General features: G+C 35.4%; 2 protein-coding genes across 2 annotated transcripts in view; one reads left to right on the top strand and one right to left on the bottom strand.

The window, feature by feature from the left end:
• The window catches only part of LOC138312951 (sodium- and chloride-dependent creatine transporter 1-like), a 106,111-nt gene extending 102,191 nt beyond the window's left edge, over window positions 1–3,920 (bottom strand). Inside the window, exon 1 of the mRNA XM_069253656.1 lies at window positions 3,810–3,920. Coding sequence (XP_069109757.1) covers window positions 3,810–3,863 — 54 coding nt within the window. The 5' untranslated portion in view covers window positions 3,864–3,920. The remainder of the gene's footprint in view (window positions 1–3,809) is intronic.
• A 267-nt stretch (window positions 3,921–4,187) lies between these two features.
• Window positions 4,188–18,072, top strand: part of LOC138316371 (WD repeat-containing protein 97-like) — a 63,431-nt gene continuing 49,546 nt past the window's right edge. The window contains 5 exon segments of the mRNA XM_069258073.1: window positions 4,188–4,276; window positions 10,773–11,136; window positions 12,434–12,589; window positions 12,889–13,005; window positions 13,252–13,404. Of these exon segments, the coding sequence (XP_069114174.1) occupies window positions 10,834–11,136; window positions 12,434–12,589; window positions 12,889–13,005; window positions 13,252–13,404 (729 nt within the window). The 5' untranslated portion in view covers window positions 4,188–4,276; window positions 10,773–10,833.

Below are 18,072 nucleotides of genomic sequence, written 5' to 3'. Positions count from 1 at the left end.
GTGGTCAGTGATGAGGTATTCGTTACCTTAGTGGTCAGTGATGAGGTATTGTTACCTTGGTCAGTGATGAGGTATACCTTAGTGGTCAGTGATGAGGTATTTGTTACCTTAGTGGTCAGTGATGAGGTATTCGTTACCTTAGTGGTCAGTGATGAGGTATTCGTTACCTTAGTGGTCAGTGATGAGGTATTCGTTACCTTAGTGGTCAGTGATGAGGTATTCGTTACCTTAGTGGTCAGTGATGAGGTATTTGTTACCTTAGTGGTCAGTGATGAGGTATTTGTTACCTTAGTGGTCAGTGATGAGGTATTCGTTACCTTAGTGGTCAGTGATGAGGTATTTGTTACCTTAGTGGTCAGTGATGAGGTATTCTTTACCTAGTGGTCAGTGATGAGGTATTTGTCTTACTTTAGTGGTCAGTGATGAAGTATTCTTTACCTTAGTGGTCAGTGATGAGGTATTTGTTACCTTAGTGGTCAGTGATGAGGTATTCGTTACCTTAGTGGTCAGTGATAAGGTATTTGTTACCTTAGTGGTCAGTGATGAGGAATTTGTTACCTTAGTGGTCAGTGATGAGGTATTCATTACCTTAGTGGTCAGTGATGAAGTATTCTTTACCTTAGTGGTCAGTGATGAGGTATTTGTTACCTTAGTGGTCAGTGATGAGGTATTCGTTACCTTAGTGGTCAGTGATAAGGTATTTGTTACCTTAGTGGTCAGTGATGAAGTCGTCTTTACCTTAGTGGTCAGTGATGAGGTATTCGTTACCTTAGTGGTCAGTGATGAGGTATTCGTTACCTTAGTGGTCAGTGATGAGGTATTCGTTACCTTAGTGGTCAGTGATGAGGTATTCGTTACACTAGTGGTCAGTGATGAGGTATTCTTTACCTTAGTGGTCAGTGATGAGGTATTCGTTACCTTAGTGGTCAGTGATGAGGTATTCTTTACCTTAGTGGTCAGTGATGAGGTATTCTTTACCTTAGTGGTCAGTGATGAGGTATTCGTTACCTTAGTGGTCAGTGATGAGGTATTCGTTACCTTAGTGGTCAGTGATGAGGTATTTGTTACCTTAGTGGTCAGTGATGAGGTATTCTTTACCTTAGTGGTCAGTGATGAGGTATTTGTTACCTTAGTGGTCAGTGATGAGGTATTCGTTACTTTAGTGGTCAGTGATGAGGTATTCTTTACCTGAGTGGTCAGTGATGAGGTATTTGTTACCTTAATGGTCAGTGATGAGGTATTCGTTACCTTAGTGGTCAGTGATAAGGTATTTGTTACCTTAGTGGTCAGTGATGAGGTATTTGTTACCTTAGTGGTCAGTGATGAGGTATTCTTTACCTCAGTGGTCAGTGATGAGGTATTCGTTACACTAGTGGTCATTGATGAAGTATTCTTTACCTTAGTGGTCAGTGATGAGATATTCGTTACACTAGTGGTCAGTGATGAGGTATTCGTTACTTTAGTGGTCAGTGATGAGGTATTCTTTACCTGAGTGGTCAGTGATGAGGTATTTGTCACCTTAATGGTCAGTGATGAGGTATTCGTTACCTTAGTGGTCAGTGATGAGGTATTCTTTACCTTAGTGGTCAGTGATGAGGAATTTGTTACCTTAGTGGTCAGTGATGAGGTATTCGTTACTTTAGTAGTGGTCAGTGATGATTAGGTATTCTTTACCTAAGTGGTCAGTGATGAGGTATTCGTTACCTTAGTGGTCAGTGATGAGGTATTCGTTACACTAGTGGTCAGTGATGAGGTATTCGTTACTTTAGTGGTCAGTGATGAGGTATTCTTTACCTGAGTGGTCAGTGATGAGGTATTTGTTACCTTAATGGTCAGTGATGAGGTATTCGTTACCTTAGTGGTCAGTGATGAGGTATTCGTTACTTTAGTAGTGGTCAGTGATGATTAGGTATTCTTTACCTAAGTGGTCAGTGATGAGGTATTCGTTACCTTAGTGGTCAGTGATAAGGTATTTGTTACCTTAGTGGTCAGTGATGAGGTATTCGTTACCTTAGTGGTCAGTGATGAGGTATTCGTTACACTAGTGGTCAGTGATGAGGTATTGATCTTCACATAATTTTCTTGTTCAGTCGTGCTTAGAGTAAGCCATGCATGCAGTAATCGACAGATCACATTAGTAATCAGGGGGAACCAAGGATTTATAAGTGAGAAGGATGTGTCGCTCAGTGTTTTAGACTAATACGTTGCGAATGTTTTTGTGTTTGTGCACTGACCATGATGTTGGGTGACGACTGATTTTCCTTCGATATCCGCCAGCACAACCTTTGATGTAGCTTGTAGTTTTACTGTCTGAAGCGGGCCGTCATTTCATGAGTTGTCATATTTTTTAAATGAAAATTGAAGACATTTCTTTTAAATCTTCTTTCCTTAAACTAAGAAATAGACATTGTGAAATTTATAAAGCTTTACATTGGTGTTTGTTTAGACTTGATTATTGAGTATTTGTTGAGAAAAATTGTTTTTATTCCCAGTTCACAGGTGTCTCCCGTGGTGTTTATAAGTATAAAGAGACAGTGACAAATCTATCTCACTTAAAAATCCTTGATGGGAGCTTAGTCGAGAGGCATCTCATTAAGCGTTTAGAAGTGTACATGTAAAGAGACAAGTGACTAGAACGAACAATCATACCCTGCCTCCACTCCGGTTCCCGGCAGGGTATGAATTCCACCCCGTTGCCGCTAGTGTTGCAAGCCCCGCTGTGATCCACATGCGCACTTTGAGACTGATAAAAATATATTTTTCGGATAATATCCTTATGTAACTGTATTGTTATGACAACTATGATCAATATTCAATTCACAAACCTTTCGATTATAATGTTTCATCAACTATTAGTGGTAAAATCCAAGGCAAACACAACACATGTATAATTCTGTTCAAATACGCCGCCATGTTTGATTTACCGGAAACCGTGACGAAATGAAACACTCAACAGGTAAAATATGTTTAAACGTTTTTAAAAGCCAACAAACTAAGAATAAACATGGTGGAACTGAAAAAATGTAAGTATTATTTAAAATTTAGCGAAAAATAATTTTTACAGTTCATGTTTAAAACTCTTTGACATTATACTTCTTTCGTAGTGAAAATTTGTAGGTCATTCCATATATGGTACTAGTTGCCATATTTGGAGCGCGAGACTTTCTAACGAGAAGCATCATGGCGGCCAAGTGAGCCGTGTCGGAGATGTGAGCCATTCAAAAGTGCTTTAAAACATAATTTAGACATGGAAGTGGGTAAATAAATAATCACAGGTAATTCGCAGGTAATTCGCAGGTTTTCGGCCTCATTGGAAGTCAGGAGACTTATAATCAATTTTATCTTTAAAATGTTTGATATTGTTGAATTTAATTACAAAATTACATGACACACGTGAAATGCAACATTTTCAGCGCTGGCTGTTTTGCAACACTACGGTCAATGGGACGGAATCGTAGCTCTGACGACGACCATCTGTCAGAAATCTTCCGTCCGTCGTTCAGAGCTACGTCATCGCAGCTAACAAGTGACTTGCACTACTGCTGCTACCGGTCCAGATGCACGATAAATTTGTGTCAGTTTTAACAAACAGCTCTGCTACTTTAATATCAGATCTTATTTCAATTACGCATACAAACTTTTCAACAATCAAAAACAGGTGGTTCAATTAAAAAGTAAAAACCGGCAAATGAACTTTGACCACTTGGGAGACTGAACATGTTTGAGATGTTTAGTGGTTGAATGGGACTCTACGACGATCTGTACTGTTTTGAAATCATCCAGTTCCAAGAAATAAATAACTAACTTACTTTTCCAGAACAGCTAGGAAAGTTGTAGACGTTTTCAAACCTAAAACCTCCCATTTTTCTTATTTTCGTTCTTTACAGATTGTCAACTATCCCGGGCTTTTTGGAGCCTCTCTATTTTTTTTAATAAAGCAAAAATGTTCCGAACCAAATCTTAAAGCGTCTGTCTCTTTTTGAGTCATATCTGCTTATCAATCAGCCTGAAGTATTTTATATCTACCATTAAAATACAAAGCCTATATCAATGTATTTTAATATTTATCAAACACAGTATTTCCTTGATGTTAACCATATGCTGTCAACCAACGTCACAGGTTAATAGTATTGGCACAGAAATGGGTTCAAGACGCCTTAAATCAATGAACTCGCGTAGTCTCTCGTCTAAAACGAGATTTCAACATCCATGGAGATTTATATACAATATGGCGGCGAACGACATAAAAATTGGATAATATTCCCGCACATCGTCGGTAATTATGGATGCTTTTTTTATTCACCAGACAAATATCCTAGCACAGATATGTTCATATGCATTCCCAATCCAGGATGGAAAATACTCATTATTAAACACAGTGTCCATAAGATTAACCAAGGATTGTAGTATTAGCACAGAAAAAAGGAAAAATGTTAAAGACATTGTTGACAAAAACCTAGAGAACTGTCCTGTACAAACTGAATAGGATATTTACATATGCGTAAGCTGAAACGAAGCATTGTAACCAATTGTATTTTAGACACTTGACATTTGTTTAGACCACTTCACATAAGAAAAAAAAACAATCTAACTCACAAGATTAGTATAAGTTAATTTGTAAAAGAAGATGGTCGATGTGGTCTTTACAAATGAACATGCATGGAGTACTGGTAATCCAATAATTTTAGACGTTGTTATTGAGAAACTTCTGATAGCCAATATCGACATGATGTATCTATCAAAAGTGTCTCATCGTGCTATATCCCAGCAGGCACATGACGTCACATAGACATTACGTCAGAAGGACATTAGAATCCAACGTTAGATTATGGTCAGATACAAGTTGGATGTGAAAGTTTTTTAAACGTCAGAATCTGACCTTGCATAGACGTTGAAATCTGACGTCAGGTTTTGACATGATATGGACATTAGATGTTGACGTGTTAATTAAATGATCCATAGCTAGTTTGTCCTTTTCAATTGTAAGAAATTAAAATTGATGCAAAAGTGCAGCACTTCAGGTGATATCATTTTTTTTTAAAATTAAATCAAAATCCACAGCACTGATATTGTTAACACTAAATTAAGACACTTGGCACATTTGCATTCCTTTTTACCACAAACTTGAATAAAGGATTTTATCTTGAGGTACAAAGTGCTATAAAAATAACACAAATTACAATTTAACTGTATATTTTCTCAAATTTTATTTCTTAAATTAAATCCATGGTGTATGTCTTTTACTTTAAAATCTTCAGATACCATATAGGGTGATCTTAAGTCGGACACGATCTAGAGTCGGACATTTTTAACACGTCTTACCGCCCTTATTCCGGTTACTACGTTACAAAAAAACGCTGTCTACATGCTAAATGAAGTATTGACTTTCTAGAGTTGTCTCCCGTTGATAACTTTCTCGTTTACATATTTTGCCAAGTCCGATCGCGAATAGTAGCAAAAGCGGTACATTTCACTGTGAGAGCGGGTAAAGTTTTGTGATTTCAAACTGATATGAGAAGTCATTTCTTTTGATTATTACGGCATGCAACTTAAAGCTGAAGTTTAGCTGTAAGATTTGTGTAAAACAAATGCAGAATTATCTTCAATTTGCCGATAGACACAGCATTTTATCTGATAATTTGGTTCAAAGTCGCAAACGTGATTTGATCTTGAGTCGGACACCAAAAATGTTCAAAACGATCATAAGTCGGACAGTGAATTTTAACATTATAATACCAGTGAATATATGTGATATATAGACATAAAGAGGTGCTGTAATTACCCTTTTTTCATCATATAAGTTTGAAACTTTCATCCCTTATTTTTTTTTATAAATATTTCTTATCTATTTTTTATTTTCTAATCAGTCTTTTAAGTTTCCTTTCAGGTCACCATTGGTATTCTTCTTTAATTTTTAATCAGGATGTATGGCAGCGCACATTTTAGTAGAAAAACGTGTGTAGCCCAATGAATAAATTTTAAATATATATATACAACAAGATTTCTCATATTTTATTGGTGCCATCCTGTTGATTGTACAGTTACATAATGTACTTTGTAAAGCAAAGAAGTGATATCGAGTACGCAATACACGAATATTTTTACTTGTCCATCAAATAGACAATTTTCTCTGACATATCAATGGTATATATATCAAAACTCATTCTCTGAATCATTTATCTAAAATATCGGCAACACAAGCTACAATGTAGACACAGAAACTTTAATTTGGGATGGCCATGACTCATGATTAGCGCGGGAAAAGGATGTTGTCCATCCAGCCATCCTGGAATTTGGACACAGCACTTTTGGTTGTATAGTTTTCAATTCTTTTTAAAGTAATTGGAGCAGGTTCTGCATGTGTTTATTAGGAACACCGGAGTTGCTATTGGCAATCGTCAATTCCTGAAAATGTTTGTGCTTTGCAAAGGACAAAGTCTCCTAGCATCAAAAAATGTACAGTGTATTTCAGAATGGGTTTAGAGCGACGGGTATTTCTCCTTATTCAACTTATGCAACCACGATAAAACACAAACTCAGATTAGGCAAATACATGTAGTTGTTTAATGATAAGGCCAGTGTGCTCGCCACGTCTGACCACGTAACATCGATACATAGCGCGTTTGAACTGCAGATCCCTTTCGTGGTTTAGTTCGTCATGTTCTAAACTTTTACTAACATTGATAATTTTTCCCTGGAATCTTAGAAATAACTGAATATACTTTCAAGAAACATGTTATGTTAAAACATATAACAACCCAATTTCAAGCATTGTATGAAACAAAATCAATATACATTCCCTTATTAAAATTGACCGCAGTTTCTTTCGTTTTTCAGTCCATGAAATATCTACAACTATTTCATCAGGCTCATTTGTTATACAAGCTATATTTATTGATTTCCCAGAGATACACTGTATGTAAGGTGGAAACATTTTAAAGTGAAGTATATAGCCACATCACGTGCCCGCAAACGCACGTGTATCTATTCAATGTCGGAGCAAATGTAATGTTGTAGCATACACAATACAAAATGCATTTTTAGTCATGTGCAGTTTGCTTGACAACTGGCGATATGTCAATTACCGAAAGTAATATGAACGACAAATTTCTTATTTAATGATAAATGACTAATATTTTTGATTCAGAATTGTATAAAATGTTAACTTAATCCGATTGTCCGACGTAATATCAAAGCAATCTGGACTGTCCGACTCATAGTCAAATGCGTCCGACTCTCGATCGAATTGCAGGTTAGGTACTTTATTTGCTCTGTATTGTATTGTAAGGTAAAAAACGAGAGTATCGAAATGGAAATATGATGCAGAAAGTGTGCTCTCTCGGACGGTACCCATTAGATTAATAGTGGTCTTCATATCTCGACGTACTGCTGTTCTGAACACAAAGGGTGTCCGACTTACGATCACTTTACCCTAGTATGATTCACTTTTAATTGTAATACTTATTGAATAATTATCATTTCAACACATCCTTGATTCAGAACCATTTTTAACTAATGAAAGACAAAAAATCTTTAATTATTAATTGACATGAATTAATTAAACATTCAAGTTTTTCTTGATTGAATGTCTTTTTCATTTTTTCCAGTTACTTGAAAGTAGTAAACTTCATTTTAAACTGGCAATGTCATCTTCTTACCACTTAATATTAATGAAACAATACATAATTATGAAATATCATGTTGACAATTGTTGTTCAAGGCCTGTGGAGATGTACATATGTAAGCAAGAAATCAAACACATTGGTAAGATCCTTGAGTCAAAAGACATAACACTGTTCATCATGCTCGGTGTTCACACGTTCCCTTGTCTGTCAGAAATTAGTATTACTTCGAACTATGTGAAATGTGAGTATATTGACTTCAGCCTCCGTGCATCCCATTGTTTACATATCTGAAATCATGCAAGAAAATACTCTTTTAGTAAGTAAAAACCCATTATTACAATTTTTAAAACTTTTTAGCCCACCATCATCAGATGGTGGGCTATTCAAATCGCCTTTCGTCCATGGTCCGTCGTCCGTCCGTCCGTCCTTCCGTCCGTCCGTCCTTCCGTCCGTCCGTCCGTCCGTCCGTCCGTCCGTCCGTCCGTCCGTCCGTCCGTCCGTCCGTCCGTCCGTCCGTCCGTTAACAATTCTTGTTACCGCTATTTCTCAGAAAGTACTGAAGGGATCTTTCTCAAATTTCATATGTAGGTTCCCCTAGGACCCTAGTTGTGCATATTGCATTTTGCGACCGATCGGTCAACAAGATGGCCGACAGGCGGCCATCTTGGATTTTGATAGTTAAAGTTTGTTACCGCTATTTCTCAAAAAGTGCTGAAGGGATCTTTCTCAAATTTCATATGTAGGTTCCCCTAGGACCCTAGTTGTGCATATTGCATTTCGGGACCAATCGGTCAACAAGATGGCCGACAGGTGGCCATCTTGGATTTTGATAGTTAAAGGTTATTGCCGCTATTTCTCAAAAAGTGCTGAAGGGATCTTTCTCAAATTTCATATACAGGTTCCCCCAGGACCCTAGTTGTGCATATTGCATTTTGGGACCGATCAGTCAACAAGATGGCCGACAGGCAGCCATCTTGGATTTTGATAGTTAAAAGTTTGTTACCGCTATTTCTCAAAAAGAACTGAAGGGATCTTCTCAAATTTCATATGTAGGTTCACCTAGGACCCTAGTTGTGCATATTGCATTTTGGGACCGATCAGTCAACAAGATGGCCGACAGGCGGCCATCTTGGATTTTGATAGTTTAAGTTTGTTACCGCTATTTCTCAAAAAGTACTGAAGAGATCTTTCTCAAATTTCATATATAGGTTCCCTAGGGCCCTAGTTGTGTATGTTGTTTTTTGGGACCGATCAGTGAACAAAATGGCCGACAGGCGGCCATCTTGGATTTTGATAGTTTAAGTTTGTTACCGCTATTTCTCAAAAAGTACTGAAGGGATCTTTCTCAAATTTCATATGTAGGTTCCCCTAGAACCCTAGTTGTGCATATTGCATTTTGGGACCGATCGGTGAACAAGATGACCGACCGACGGCCATCTTGGATTTTGATAGTTAAAGTTTGTTATCGCTATTTCTCAGAAAGTACTGAAGGGATCTTTCTCAAATTCCAAGCATAGTTTCCCCTTGTACCCTAGTTGTGCATAGTACCTTTAAGGACTGCTCCATAATGCTTTTTGGGACTGATCGGTAAAAAAGATGGCCAACCGGCCGCCATCTTAGATTTCATTGTTGAAGTTTGTTACCACTTTTTCTTAGAAAGTACTATAGCGATCTGTCTCAAATTTTATATGTAGTGTGTTTGAAAAAGTTTGAAAAGCAGGGAAAAGATCCTCTTTCCATTGTCAGACATAAATCATTCTTTGGTGGGCGCCAAGATCCCTCTGGGATCTCTTGTTATTGATGTCAGTAGTTATATATGTATATATTTACAGTACGAAACATGCACACATGCCTAACTTAACACAAGTGTTTACTTTATCTTCGTCGAGTGTTCGATTACATAATGTGATATCTGTACGTATGCTTGACTATTATATTGGCGAACACGTGCATGTACATGCAAGCAAAATATTTGAAAACTTACCTTGGTGATCTGTCCTATATTATCGTGTCACAGGAAGGAAAACGAGAAGTTAATTGCCTGTGAATGCTGTTGTCGAGCTGTTCAAAAGCATGCACACATTGACAAAGGAATTAACTGACTGCTCGAGTGACCGGAAATACGGTTTGTTTATATTAGTATATTAATAACAGGGCTTTTTTTCAGCATGATTTGGGGCCGAAAATCGGCCCCATTCCCCATGGCAAAACCTCTAAATTTTTCCCAATTCAACCCTAAAATTTCTTAAAATCAAAGTTTCTTGAAAACTATCCAAAAATAAAGCATGAACTTAGTTGGTTAAGGCTAAATATTTGTGAATTGGCTTCAAAAAAGTATATAAACTACACTGGAAATAAAAAAATCTTAATTGTTATGCTTTATTTCATATTTCATAATTTTCCAAAATCTTGGTTTTGGCGCTCCATTTTCCCAAATTCAAATCCACAGGCCCCATTCCCAAAGCAGTGAGAAAAATCCCTGAATAACAATCGTTTAAATTTCATAAAGGTGTATGCATTCACCAAGCAGCTATATACAATAATGTTTATGAATATAAAAACAAAAACAAACAATAAATAAATAATATAGTGAAAGTGTGGTAATTGTGTAGAAGTAGTCCTGACCCAATTATCTCACTTGCAAGTGTGCTACCTTCAGAGACAAGACCGGAGCGAAATAATCATTGGTTTAATTCGATATGTTGCTATTCAAATATACATTTTCTGACATAAAGACCTTCTGTGATCAATATTAACTATATTAGTATGACTTTTGAAATAAAATCTATCTATCGTCACATTGGAGGTTGCCTTCACGTTGGACTTTGGAGTCGTCGAGACGTTGTAGAAACTAGGTGACCGACGTCATGACCAAAATTCCATGTTGCTATGACATCTAACTGACGTCATGTGCTTGCTGGGATACATCTAATATTGTTGAACTAGGAGGACTAGCGGGCGACCAATTCTTTGATGTTTAACTATTAATATATATAATTAATTTATCCGAAAGGTGGTTAGTGAGTCTCTGGTGGTTATAGGCCTATTTGTTGCCGAACTGGGACATCAACTAATAATTATCTTGATCATATTATTTATTTTCGCTGCCATATTTAGTATTGGAAATTTATTATGTTTTTCTTACAGTCTAATACCATGTAGAACCACGTGGAACCACTAGGGCATTGTTGAATTCATAAAAACAAAAATGGAATTAATGAGGATGCTGAGTGATTCCTCCAAAAGGAGCAGCAAAAAAGGATCCATCTCACTAGACGAAGAAGAACCAATGAGTAAACAAATGAAGATTCTTTTGGAGCGTAAGAAAGAGGAAGAAAGAAACAAAGCCTTAGCACATTGGGGGATTTTAAGGAACTCAATTCGCAGAACAATTGTAGCAGTCACACAGGCTGACCTCAAAGAAAGGGTTATTTCACATGGAATTCATCATATGAGAAAAATGAATCATGCTGGAGTTGTCAAAGCTGTGATCTACATATCCGATAATAAGGTTAGCGATATGGTTGTTTTTTTATTTACTCAAGTATTAGTCAAGGAAAGAACTAATTTGTCATTTACTCAAGGGTTAGTCAAAGAAAGAACTAATTTGTCATTTACTCAAGGGTTAGTCAAGGAAAGAACTAATTTGTCATTAACTCAAGGGTTAGTCAAGGAAAGAACTAATTTGTCATTTACTCAAGGGTTAGTCAAGGAAAGAACTAATTTGTCATTTACTCAAGGGTTAGTCAAGGAAAGAACTAATTTGTCATTTACTCAAGGGTTAGTCAAGGAAAGAACTAATTTGTCATTTACTCAAGGGTTAGTCAAGGAAAGAACTAATTTGTCATTTACTCAAGGGTTAGTCAAGGAAAGAACTAATTTGTCATTAACTCAAGGGTTAGTCAAGGAAAGAACTAATTTGTCATGTACAAATAAAACAGTTTCTAAGACAGATTATTCAAATGGTTTAACTGTTTTTTTCTTCAATAGAGCAATACAGAAATAGTTTTAGAAAATTGATAATTTATTAAATCTAAAAGCATTTGATGCTTAATTTGTTCTATGGACACTCCAGTCACTGCTATATTACATGAACATGAACACGACCAAATTTAGTCGCCTTTCACGATTATGCAGTGGGACAGCTGGCATAATTCTAACATCATACCTCAGTGAAGGCGTTGCTTGAAATTAAGTACATAAAATAAGTGTAAATAATTTAAAATACTACTTAAAACATGGGTAAACTGCATATGCTTAGTGGACAGATGACACCATTTATTGAATATGACCTAATTTATGCACATGACTTAGCCAATGTGACCCTAGGATGTAATCATCTTAAGCAGGTCATGTCAAGATCCTTATGCAGTACTAAACATCAATTTCAAGCTATCAAATCGGTGAAAAATCTTAGTTTTCAGCAAAAATATTAAAGTTTTTAATGCTTAAATAGAATAAATGCTTAACTAGGTCACTGTGACCTACTTTTTTAACTTTTCATCAGTTTTCTGAACTGAACTTCACAAACCCAATATTTGCAAGCAAAACTTGCAAAAAATGTTATCTCTATTCTAAAATTTAATTAATTAGGACTTAAGCAATGGAAATGTGAATTTTCACCCTTTGACCTTTGACCTCTGAAATTACCATGAGCACAGAAAAAATCAGATATTTTGAATAGCAGCTGACCCTAATGTATCTTCATGCAAAATTTTTTGCTTATCACTGAGTGGCTGTAAAACGGCTAAAGTGATACCCCTCCTTTGAGTTTGGTATTTATTTTCCTGGTTTTTTTTTCTTTTTAGGAATATGTCACAACAGATGGGAAAAACATCCGAGTATTTTTAGAAGATGGTCGTAAAAAGGAATCGTACATTCCTGAAGAGCCCTTAGATAACCTGGTATATTGTAAACACACAAAACAGTATGTTGGATGGATCAGCGAACAGGATGAACTTTTTGTAAATATATTTTTATGCCTTTTTAGGTCTGATAATGCTTCACAGATGTATGAGGACATTAGTCATTTATCTGCCATAATGTCTTTGCTATATGTCTAAAATTTAATCTTTTACACTGAGGGAAGAGACGAGATCCTCATTAAGTAATTATCGCATTGTTCTTACAATTTCAAAGAGAAAGAGCTTTTTGAATATCTAGGGCTTTATTGGTGTTCCCTATTTGCTTTCTAAGTCATCGGTTTATAAGGAATTGAATTTGGTTCATTATTAAGTATGTTTTGTTGTCGATATAATTACAGCTGATGAACTCAGAATTTGAGATAATATCCCAGGCACGAGTTCCCTGTAAAATTAACTTGGCTACCTATAACCAGAGCACTCAGGAGTTTGTTACAGTCGGTCCTGGCTTCATGGTCGTAAGTTGTTTATGTCACATGGAGAATATTTCATATCACAAATAGTTGATTACCATTTGATGGTAAGAAGAGCTATATGTATTGTGAGAAATCAACATAATTTGTACACCTTTTCCTCACTTTGACTAACGATGAAACTATTCATTGTCAATGTGACAAGAAAAAAAATAAAAAGTAAAGAAACAAAACTGCATTTGACTCATTAAATAGCGATCTGTGTTAATGGTCCTTATTTTTTTTTGATAGTGTTGGGCATTTAGATATGGAGCGAGACATCTGATTCCCCGAAAAATGACAAAGATCAGGTATAATGATGATAAAACTTTTCGTCACATCGTCCTGGAGGAGACGGCCAGTCGAATGCAGAAATGTTACCTCTCTAACAACACTGGTGTTGTGGTATGTTAATGCTGTCAAATCTTACTTAATGACAAGAGAACAAAAATCATGTGAAAGGAAGAAAATATTGAAATTAATAAATCATATAAGCTTAGAAAATATAAATTATTTAAGCTTTTACCAAAACATGGGCAGTGGAAAATTAACATCAATTTGAAAGCACTAAAAAAGATATAAAAAAAAACACAACTAAATGTCCTCTCTAACTTTACTGACTATAATAAATGTCCTCTCTAACTTTGCTTACTATAATAAATGTCCTCTCTATTTTTACTGACTATGATAAATGTCCTCTCTAATTTTGCTGACAATGATAAATGTCCTCTCTAACTTTACTGACTATAATAACAGTCCTCTCTAACTTTGCTGACTATAATAAATGTCCTCTCTAACTTTACTGACTATGATAAATGTCCTCTCTAACTTTGCTGACAATGATAAATGTCCTCTCTAACTTTACTGACTATAATAAATGTCCTCTCTAACTTTGCTGACTATAATAAATGTCCTCTCTAACTTTACTGACTATGATAACTGTCCTCTCTAACTTTACTGACTATGATAACTGTCCTCTCTAACTTTGCTGACTATAATAAATGTCCTCTCTAACTTTGCTGACTATGATAACTGTCCTCTCTAACTTTGCTGACTATAATAAATGTCCTCTCTAACTTTGCTGACTATAATAACTGTCCTCTCTAACGTTACTGACTATAATAACTGTCCTCTCTAACTTTACTGACTATAATAAATGTTCTCTCTAACTTTGCTGACTATAATAAATGTCCTCTCTAACTTTACTGACTATGATAACTGTCCTCTCTAACTTTGCTGACTATAATAACTGTCCTCTCTAACTTTGCTGACTATAATAAATGTCCTCTCTAACTTTGCTGACTATAATAACTGTCCTCTCTAACTTTGCTGACTATAATAAATGTCCTCTCTAACTTTGCTGACTATAATAACTGTCCTCTCTAACTTTACTGACTATGATAACTGTCCTCTCTAACTTTGCTGACTATAATAAATGTCCTCTCTAACTTTGCTGACTATAATAAATGTCCTCTCTAACTTTGCTGACTATAATAAATGTCCTCTCTAACTTTGCTGACTATAATAAATGTCCTCTCTAACTTTTCTGACTATAATAACTGTCCTCTCTAACTTTACTGACTATAATAACTGTCCTCTCTAACTTTGCTGACTATGATAACTGTCCTCTCTAACTTTGATGACTATAATAAATGTCCTCTCTAACTTTACTGACTATAATAACTGACTATAATAAATGTCCTCTCTAACTTTGCTGACTATAATAACTGTCCTCTCTAACTTTACTGACTATGATAACTGTCCTCTCTAACTTTACTGACTATGATAATTGTCCTCTCTAACTTTCCTGACTATAATAAATGTCCTCTCTAACTTTGCTGACTATAATAAATGTCCTCTCTAACTTTGCTGACTATGATAAATGTCCTCTCTAACTTTGCTGACTATGATAAATGTCCTCTCTAACTTTGCTGACTATAATAAATATCTTCTCTAACTTTACTGACTATAATAACTGTCCTCTCTAACTTTACTGACTATAATAACTGTCCTCTCTAACTTTGATGACTATAATAAATGTCCTCTCTAACTTTGCTGACTATAATAACTGTCCTCTCTAACTTTGCTGACTATAATAAATGTCCTCTCTAACTTTACTGACTATGATAACTGTCCTCTCTAACTTTACTGACTATGATAATTGTCCTCTCTAACTTTGCTGACTATAATAAATGTCCTCTCTAATTTTGCTGACTATGATAACTGTCCTCTCTTACTTTGCTGACTATAATAAATGTCCTCTCTAACTTTACTGACTATAATAACTGTCCTCTCTAACTTTACTGACTATGATAATTGTCCTCTCTAACTTTGCTGACTATAATAAATGTCCTCTCTAACTTTGCTGACTATAATAACTGTCCTCTCTAACTTTACTGACTATAATAACTGTCCTCTCTAACTTTGCTGACTATAATAACTGTCCTCTCTAACTTTGCTGACTATGATAACTGTCCTCTCTAACTTTACTGACTATGATAATTGTCCTCTCTAACTTTGCTGACTATAATAAATGTCCTCTCTAACTTTACTGACTATAATAACTGTCCTCTCTAACTTTGCTGACTATAATAAATGTCCTCTCTAACTTTGCTGACTATAATAAATGTCCTCTCTAACTTTGCTGACTATAATAACTGTCCTCTCTAACTTTGCTGACTGTAATAAATGTCCTCTCTAACTTTGCTGACTATAATAAATGTCCTCTCTAACTTTACTGACTATAATAAATGTTCTCTCTAACTTTACTGACTATAATAAATGTCCTCTCTAACTTTACTGACTATGATAACTGTCCTCTCTAACTTTGCTGACTATAATAACTGTCCTCTCTAACTTTCCTGACTATAATAAATGTCCTCTCTAACTTTACTGACTATAATAACTGTCCTCTCTAACTTTGCTGACTATAATAAATGTCCTCTCTAACTTTACTGACTATGATAACTGTCCTCTCTAACTTTGCTGACTATAATAAATGTCCTCTCTAACTTTGCTGACTATGATAACTGTCCTCTCTAACTTTGCTGACTATAATAACTGTCCTCTCTAACTATAATAACTGTCCTCTCTAACTTTGCTGACTATAATAACTGTCCTCTCTAACTTTGCTGACTATAATAACTGTCCTCTCTAACTATAATAACTGTTCTCTCTAACTTTGCTGACTATAATAACTGTCCTCTCTAACTATAATAACTGTCCTCTCTAACTTTGCTGACTATAATAACTGTCCTCTCTAACTTTACTGACTATAATAAATGTCCTCTCTAACTTTACTGACTATGATAAATGTCCTCTCTAACTTTACTGACTATAATAAATGTCCTCTCTAACTTTGCTGACTATAATAAATGTCCTCTCTAACTTTGCTGACTATGATAAATGTCCTCTCTAACTTTGCTGACTATGATAACTGTCCTCTCTAACTTTGCTGACTATGATAAATGTCCTCTCTAACTTTGCTGACTATGATAAATGTCCTCTCTAACTTTGCTGACTATAATAAATGTCCTCTCTAACTTTGCTGACTATGATAACTGTCCTCTCTAACTTTGTTGACAATGATAAATGTCCTCTCTCACTTTACTGACTATGATAACTGTCCTCTCTAACTTTCCTGACTATAATAAATGTCCTCTCTCACTTTGCTGACTATAATAAATGTCCTCTCTAACTTTACTGACTATAATAAATGTCCTTTCTAACTTTGCTGACTATAATAACTGTCCTCTCTAGCTTTGCTGACTATGATAAATGTCCTCTCTAACTTTACTGACTATGATAAATGTCCTCTCTAACTTTACTGACTATGATAAATGTCCTCTCTAACTTTGCTGACTATGATAAATGTCCTCTCTAACTTTGCTGACTATAATAAATGTCCTCTCTAACTTTACTGACTATAATAAATGTCCTCTCTAACTTTGCTGACTATAATAACTGTCCTCTCTAGCTTTGCTGACTATAATAAATGTCCTCTCTAACTTTACTGACTTTGCTGACTATAATAAATGTCCTCTCTAACTTTGCTGACTATAATAACTGTCCTCTCTAACTTTGCTGACTATAATAAATGTCCTCTCTAACTTTGCTGACTATAATAAATGTCCTCTCTAACTTTACTGACTATAATAAATGTCCTCTCTAACTTTGCTGACTATAATAAATGTCCTCTCTAACTTTGCTGACTATAATAACTGACTATAATATGATAACTGTCCTCTCTAACTTTACTGACTATAATTAATGTCCTCTCTAACTTTACTGACTATAATAACTGACTATAATATGATAACTGTCCTCTCTAACTTTACTGACTATAATAAATGTCCTCTCTAACTTTGCTGACTATAATAACTGTCCTCTCTAACTTTGCTGACTATAATAAATGTCCTCTCTAACTTTGCTGACTATAATAACTGTCCTCTCTAACTTTGCTGACTATGATAAATGTCCTCTCTAACTTTACTGACTATAATAAATGTCCTCTCTAACTTTGCTGACTATGATAACTGTCCTCTCTAACTTTACTGACTATGATAACTGTCCTCTCTAACTTTACTGACTATAATAAATGTCCTCTCTAACTTTGCTGACTATAATAAATGTCCTCTCTAACTTTGCTGACTATGATAACTGTCCTCTCTAACTTTACTGACTATGATAACTGTCCTCTCTAACTTTGCTGACTATAATAACTGTCCTCTCTAACTTTGCTGACTATAATAACTGTCCTCTCTAACTTTACTGACTATAATAAATGTCCTCTCTAACTTTACTGACTATGATAAATGTCCTCTCTAACTTTACTGACTATAATAAATGTCCTCTCTAACTTTGCTGACTATAATAAATGTCCTCTCTAACTTTGCTGACTATGATAAATGTCCTCTCTAACTTTGCTGACTATAATAAATGTCCTCTCTAACTTTGCTGACTATGATAAATGTCCTCTCTAACTTTGCTGACTATGATAACTGTCCTCTCTAACTTTGCTGACTATGATAAATGTCCTCTCTTAACTTTGCTGACTATATAAATGTCCTCTCT

The sequence above is a fragment of the Argopecten irradians genome, chromosome 2, assembly GCF_041381155.1.
Source record: "Argopecten irradians isolate NY chromosome 2, Ai_NY, whole genome shotgun sequence".
Lineage (NCBI taxonomy): Eukaryota > Metazoa > Mollusca > Bivalvia > Pectinida > Pectinidae > Argopecten > Argopecten irradians.
The sequence above is the reverse complement of the archived record's forward strand: the minus strand, read 5'-3'. Positions and strand labels throughout refer to the sequence as shown.